General features: G+C 37.5%; 1 protein-coding gene and 1 long non-coding RNA gene across 2 annotated transcripts; one reads left to right on the top strand and one right to left on the bottom strand.

Moving 5' to 3' along the window:
• Positions 1 to 400: 400 nt before the first annotated feature.
• Positions 401 to 2662, bottom strand: LOC129771521 (bax inhibitor 1). Its single transcript, XM_055775261.1, has 3 exons — positions 2363 to 2662; positions 1626 to 2079; positions 401 to 1034 (listed from the first exon to the last, which is right to left on the bottom strand). The coding sequence occupies exons 1-3, from the start codon at positions 2422 to 2424 to the stop codon at positions 828 to 830; spliced, it is 723 nt and encodes a 240-aa protein (XP_055631236.1). The 5' UTR covers positions 2425 to 2662; the 3' UTR covers positions 401 to 827.
• Positions 2663 to 4349: 1687 nt separating this feature from the next.
• Positions 4350 to 5099, top strand: LOC129771527 (uncharacterized). The gene is made up of 3 exons (XR_008742397.1): positions 4350 to 4580; positions 4639 to 4862; positions 4918 to 5099. It is a non-coding gene; the product is annotated as an uncharacterized LOC129771527 (long non-coding RNA).
• The last annotated feature ends 2210 nt before the right edge of the window (positions 5100 to 7309 follow it).

Genomic DNA, 7309 nt, shown 5'->3' with positions numbered 1-7309 from the left:
ATGTGATTCAAATGTAGATTTAGCTTATATCACATAATACTGACAATTGTTGATTTTCGAACGATTTATGAAACTACGTCCGTTATGCGGACAGTGATTTTTCGGAAACGTTTTTTCAAAATTGCTCAAATGTTTTCGAGCAAAAAATGTTTGTTTGCATGTTGCAAACAAATGTATTACATTGTGTAGAATGCGAAACAGCGAAAAAGTCGATTTTGTTCATTTTGTCGTTTACGTCTCCTATACAAACATGGGCAGACCAGCCAATGAATATTTCTTTCTCGACGTTCCTAACTTTCATGTCCTAGTTGTGCTTTTGATATTTTTTCGGTCGACAAGACAGGACAAGCGGTGAAATGTAGGAAATCAATGATTTTAAATATTAAATTAAACAACATAATTTATCCCACAAATGTTTATTTCGCTCATAGAACCATCGAAACAATTCAACCTCTTCTGCCAAATATCAATAACTCCGAAATATACTGCTTATATCTAAATAGAATTCATGTTACAGTACACAGTAAAATGAGCGAGTTCGGCCTCCCGCGATATTCAAATTTTGGAATTCATGAGTGAATTAGTAATGCGTCCGTGCTTGTTTGTTTTCTTTTTTGTGTGAATGTGATGACATATAGGGACTAGACGGAAACATTATATTAACCAAACATCATCGATTACTGGTGATTATCACCCCAACGTTAACAATTATACATGATCATCAATGTGTATAAACACTAACCGCAACCAAGTATATGTCACACAATAATTTCTATGCAGCAATTTTACGTGGTATAAAGGATTTTCCGAAACCGGATTACCTAGATTTAGTCATTCCGCTTCTTGCGCTGGTTATTTTGCTCCTTCTGGCTGAGTAGAACCAACAGACGTCGGAAGATGCCGATGACATCGTAAAATAGATCCAAAGAGTGGCTAATACAGTCGTTGCTTCCCATGCGATGCTTCTCCATGATCATCTGGGTATCGAACAGAACAAAACCGGCCATCACCGCCAATCCAACGTACAGGTTCAGCTGTAAAAAATAGTACAGTGAATGAGTTCTAATTTGTAACATTACACACGGGAAATTAAAGAAATAAGCCAGTATAGAGCTTTCGAATAACCGGAATTTGTTAAGTATTTCCATAAACTATTTTTCTCTATTTAATGATCATTGCCAATTTTTCTTTCCCTTATCATAGAAGTGACATGTGGTGGTCTGTTATCAGCTAATCATCGCAAACGCTTACACTACGCAAATTGAACGATCTATTTTCTTATGAATGTCTCACGTATTCCATTCTGCGTTCCAATCCATTTAAGGGAACACAATAGCGTTACAAGATCTGCATTTCGTTCGCATTGAAGGCTGAACGCCAAATGATTAGTAATGACGTTATGCGCCAACTAATTAAGACACATAACAATGATTGTGACGAAACATGATGAATCTCCAGCAAACAAGAACCTTTTTGATTGCACCTATCAACTGACGTGTATGAATGAATAATTTACACTTCATGTTGTGACGCCATGTCATCTGTAACAGCTGCGTTTGTGACTGACGCAATCTCTAGATCAATATTTGTAATTAATACAATGGGATTTACAAATCAAGACTTACATCGTGGATGAAATAGGATCGGAACATTAAATTTCCAATGTTGATCAGGGCCATTGCGGTCAAAGTGCTCATCAGGATTCCGCCCAGGAATAGGTAGCTTCCACGCTTCGCCAGAACGGAAGCGGCGCTCAAACAGGTGAAAATGGTAGCGGTTCCAATCAGAGCAGTCACGACTATTGCCGGGTTGATAATCAGCACCTGTTCTAATAGCAGCCCGAGCGCGTGACCAGTAAAGGTACCGAAGCCGAGTAACATTCCGAGACGCATGTTGAAGTTTTTGCCATTATCTGGGGTGAAGACCAGTCCTAGGACCAATCCCATCGCAATAAGTGCACTGAGCAGATTTGCATGCCAAATTCCTTGGATATGGATAGCAGAACCAACCGCAGCCGCTACACATGTTGCCGACAGACAGGCATAGACCTTGCTCAAATGATATCGGAGACTGGGCTCGCTGAAATGGAAAAACAAACATTCGTTACTGGAATATTCTTTATTGCAACTAATACCAGCGCCATAAAATGGTCAACAGATGAGGTGGGCAAAGAAGGAGGATGAGCTGTTTTACTCCCCGCGCTCACACAAACAGCACGAATACTGAAACACAGTTATCGCTAATTCGATAATGCAAAGTCAAAAACATCAACTGTGTTGGATTTGATATTTTTTATGAGAATGCAAACACTCCTATCAATTGACACAAGCTGCAATCTCCTCTATAAGCTAAAAATACTTACATATTCTGGCCCATGTTCCGCATAAATCGCTCGTAGCTAAAATTGGTGAATGACGTGGCCATTGTATATATTATATGCGAATACGCAAAAACAGTGCCACAGAGCGTAAAACAAATCGAATGATCTAGTCAAAACGATCCAGATGCTTGCAATGTTGAAAAGTTATACGGATGACGATTCGCTTTTCGTTTTCACTAGTATTTTTCGACACTCCCGACTAATAGATTTTCTCTTCCGTGAATGATCAATGCTCGTACAATAGCTTTCTAGTGGACTCCATATAAAGGACTGAGAGAAACACAGTATCATTGTGTTTTGTTCAACTTGGTGACAAAAACGAGAGAGGTAATATGAAATTGCTTCTATTTCATTCAGCCGGACATTTCAACAAAAAGGTTGCCAGCGTCTCTTTCGCGAGAATTATACTTCTGTTGCCGGTGCTGAACAACAGATGGCTGCCTGATTGATCTAGGGACAACTCAAAGCACGTAGAATAGAAGGTAAGGAAAATTTACTGTGTAAACACACGGAGAGCGCATGTGTTAAGGCTGATTTAGACGATGCCAGTCAGCGCTCTAGTTGAAGTATCCAGTGAACAGAGAACAGACACTCTGTTCAAGTTACTTTTACCAGTATCGAACAAGTAATTGGCCTCTAACTCGAACAGAGTGTCTGTTCTCTATTCACTGGATAATTCAACTAGAGCGCTGGCTGGCATCATCTAAATCAGCCTTTATAGCTGATTTACACATTGACCAGTAATTGGCGCCAGTTACTTGAACATCAACGGCACGCCATATTTAGATCCCCAGTTGACTGGTGCTGTGCGTTCATACACATTTTCAGCAACTGGACAGCTTGGCTGTCACTTTATTCTCGATGACGAATGACAGTGTCGACGTCTGGTGGCGATCACCATTTTGGGAGGCAAATTAATCTTTATCGGTTTTGTAGGCCCGGAGCAAAGTACGTGGAATAAGAAGGTAGTCTACTCCCTGCTTTGTTCAAGTGTGGTAGACAAAGGAAAAAAGCAAGAAATAGTAATAAACCATCGATCGAATCCATATAAATTTAAACATTTTTTAATGTTTCCAATTATAATACAAGAACTGTCTTCAAAAATGTTTCGAAATGATGAAATAGCAGTTTACTTAATTTTTTTAAAATATAAAACTGTAAAATTATCGCATCTGTACTATAAAAATAATGCAATCCGATAAACAAATGTGTTGAGAGGTTATATCGAAGCAGTGTTGTTCCCGTTCCCGATCCATGGAGCGAATGCATGGGATAGCTGAAAACATCTTCGATTAGTTTATCTCATTCGTAATTATTCTGTTCCGGCATCGTGGGACTTGGTACTTCAACATTTCGCTGAAGTAAGCAAAACCTGTTCAGTATGAAATCGATAAAAACCACATAAAAACTTACTTACACTGAAAAAACGGTACATTATCGTGTTTACCGTCGGCACGACTTGCGGTTTTGTCTCTATTCAGGATTTTTGGAACTTTTAAAATCGAGAAATATTGAAAAAACTTCAGAATTTCGAACTAATTGAGGATTTGTTATTACTAACTTCTTTGTGTGTGTAACACATGCGCTTTCCCTGTGTATACACAGGAAATATCCCTTACCTTCTATTCTACGTACTTTGGGCCCGGAGGCAGTTTTGACTTGATGACGAATGACAGTGTCGACGTCTGGTGGCGATCACCATTTTGGGAGGCAAATTAATCTTTATCGGTTTTGTAGGCCCGGAGGCAGTTTTAAATTGTCAAAATTTGAATGAAAAATTTTACTTCTTGTTAATTTACTAATTAAAACACGTCGTACTGAACCTTCATCAGCTGTTTTTATATAAATTTCCTGATATTTCCATGATTTCATTGTCTATTATCATTTTCGCTTCACAAATCGAACACATGAAGCACAATGCCGTCAACGCCAATGAAGATTCTTCCATGTATACGTTGAGGGAATTGAATTTGATGTTCCTTGTACCATCGCAAAGTACGTAGAATAGAAGGTAAGTGATATTACCTGTGTATACACACGGAGCGCGCATGTGTTACACACACAAAGAAGTTAGTAATAAACTATTCTCAATTTGTTCGATGTTCGGAAGTTTTTTTTCACATTTCTTGTTTTTAAAAGTTCAAAAAATCGTAAGTCAAGCCGACGATAAACACGATAGTGTACCGCATTTTCACTGCAGGTAAGGTTTGATGTGATTTTTAATCGATTTCATACTGAACAGCGTTTGTTTACTTCAGCAATATATCGAAGTGCCACGTCTCGCGATACCGGAGCAGAAAAATTTTGAAATTTTTGTCGAAAGTCGGATAACTTTCCACCGTTTTCCGACCAACAAATTGTGAGACGGGAATGGTTAAACTTTTTCGGATACAAAAGCTCGTTCGATACGCGAAACATTCAGACTCTTTTGAGGATACTGTTTTAACCTATAATCAGCAAAGAAGACGTCTTCGTACTGGAGGTAAGTGTGTTTTATATAAATTGTGATGAGATAAACTAATCGGAGATGTTTTCAGCTATTCTATGCGTTCGCTTCTTGGATCTTCCAAAAATTTTCGTTCCAACTAAATTCCAAAAAATTTCAAACTAAATTCCAAATTTATACATTCAATTCTTGCGAAAGTGCAAATTATGTATTTGCAATCACTTCGGAAGATGACCCGGGATGGAGGAAATGTTTTTTTCTCGTTTTCCAGAAACGCCAATTTGGTCCCTTAAGTGGCTGAACACTCCAAACCGAAACCAATGAGAGCGTCGGATGGTTCTTGATGGATACTTCAATAAAAGAGAAAAAAAAACAGCAGTGTGGGAATTAATCTTTCATTATATAATCAATTTGCGGGAACGACACTGCTTCGATATAACCTCTCCATACATTTGTTCACCGTTTTTTGCTTTATTTCTATAATAAAGGTGCGATAATTTCACTGTTTTCAATTTTAAAATGATTAAGTAAACTTCTATTTCATCATTTAGAAACATATTTTGAGACAGTTCTTTTGTTACAATTTAAAAAAAAATCAAAAATGTTCGAATTTATATGGATTCGATCGATGGTTTATTACAATTTTTTGCTTTTTTTCTTTACCTACCACTACTTGAACAAAGCAGAGATGAGACTACCTTCTATTCTACGTACTTTGGTACCATCGAACCATCCAGTGTTGGCAAATGTACAAATTTATCCGGAAAGGTATATTTTTTCAGTTTTGTTTGTTTTGTTCTGTACGGTAAGAACACAGATTTTTCTCATAAAGCACCGATAGGAACTGTTTTTAAACGGTTTTATTCAGCTTGCCCTGTAATTTGTATGTTTGTATGTTTGTACGTTTATATGTTTGCAACATGTTTGTCTTTAGTGTTTTACCACATGAATAGAAATTTGAGCCCCTTCCTGTTGACCAATTGATCTGAAATTTGGAACACACCTTTATCTCTGCAGTCATTATAAAACTGGGTATTTCATTATTTTAAAACTCCAAGATGGCTGCCGCTACAAAATGGTGGATTACATATTTTCCCAAACTCCTTCAATATGAGTATCAAATGAAAGGGCTTGGCTAGTAGAACACAATTATTCATGAGGAATGGAAATCCAAAATGCCATTTTTTAACGGGATGCCAAATCAAATTTTCCATGAACATGGAATACGCAGTTTTATAATGACAGTAGAATTAGAAGTATGTTTCGATGTTTGTTGGGATTTTTCATGATCTACTGTGTTCTACCAGTTGAGCACCTTCATTTGATACCCATATTGATGGGCTTTGAAAAACATGGCGCCATTTTATGATGGCGGTCATTTTGGATTTACATTTTTCATAATTTTCCATAAATTTCTGAAAATATGTAATCCGCTATTTTGTAGTGGCCGCCATTTAAGATTTGCATTTTTCGTAAATAACTGTATTCTACTAGTCAAGCCCTTTCATTTGATACCCATATTAAAAGGGTTTTGAGAAAATATGTGAACGACCATTTTGTGGTGGCGGCCATTTTGGATTTGCATTTCTCTTGAATAACTGTGTTCTACTAGTCAAGCCCTTTCATTTGATAACCATATTGATAGGGTTTTGAGAAAATATGTGACCGTCATTTTATGGTGGCGGCCATTTTGGATTTGCATTTCTCATGAAAAACTGTGTTCTACTAGTCAAGCCCTTTCATTTGATACCAATATTGACCGGGTTTTGAGAAAATATGTGAACCACCGTTTTGTGGAGGCGGTCATTTTGGATTTGCATTCCTCATGAATAACTGTGTTCTCCTAGTCAAGCCCTATCATTTGATACCAATTTTGACCGGGTTTTGAGAAAATATGTGAACCACCGTTTTGTGGAGGCGGCCATTTTGGATTTGCATTCCTCATGCATAACTGTATTCTACTAGTCAAGCCCTTTGATTTGATACCCATGTTGATGGGGTTTTGAGAAAATATGTAATCCGCCATTTTGTAGCAGCCGCCATCTTGGATTTTTAAAATAATGAAATACCCAGTTTTATAATGACTGCAGAGATAAAGGTGTGTTCCAAATTTCAGACCAATCGGTCAACAGGAAGGGGGTTAAATTTCTTTTAATGCGGTAAAGCGCTACAAACAAACATGTTACAAACATACAAACATACAAATTACAGAACAAGCCAAATAACACCGTTTAATAATTGTCTTCACCATAGCCGAAAAAGATTTTCCCAATTCCAGTACAAATAAATATGTGGCAACACTGAAACTACCTGGCATTTCGATTTCACACAAATGTCTAATATGACGCACTGTTTGGAAGCAATTGTCATTTATCAATCGGCGCCAGTATCTAGAAAATTTTCTAATCGCTGGCGTGGCCAAATACTTGTGTGATACTTGCGCAAGTAACTGGAGCCGGGTGTTTACATGGCTCTAAAAACTA

The sequence above is a fragment of the Toxorhynchites rutilus genome, chromosome 2 (genome assembly GCF_029784135.1).
Source record: "Toxorhynchites rutilus septentrionalis strain SRP chromosome 2, ASM2978413v1, whole genome shotgun sequence".
Classification (NCBI taxonomy): domain Eukaryota; kingdom Metazoa; phylum Arthropoda; class Insecta; order Diptera; family Culicidae; genus Toxorhynchites; species Toxorhynchites rutilus.
Note: the sequence above shows the minus strand (reverse complement) of the source record. Positions and strands in the feature narration are given on the sequence as shown.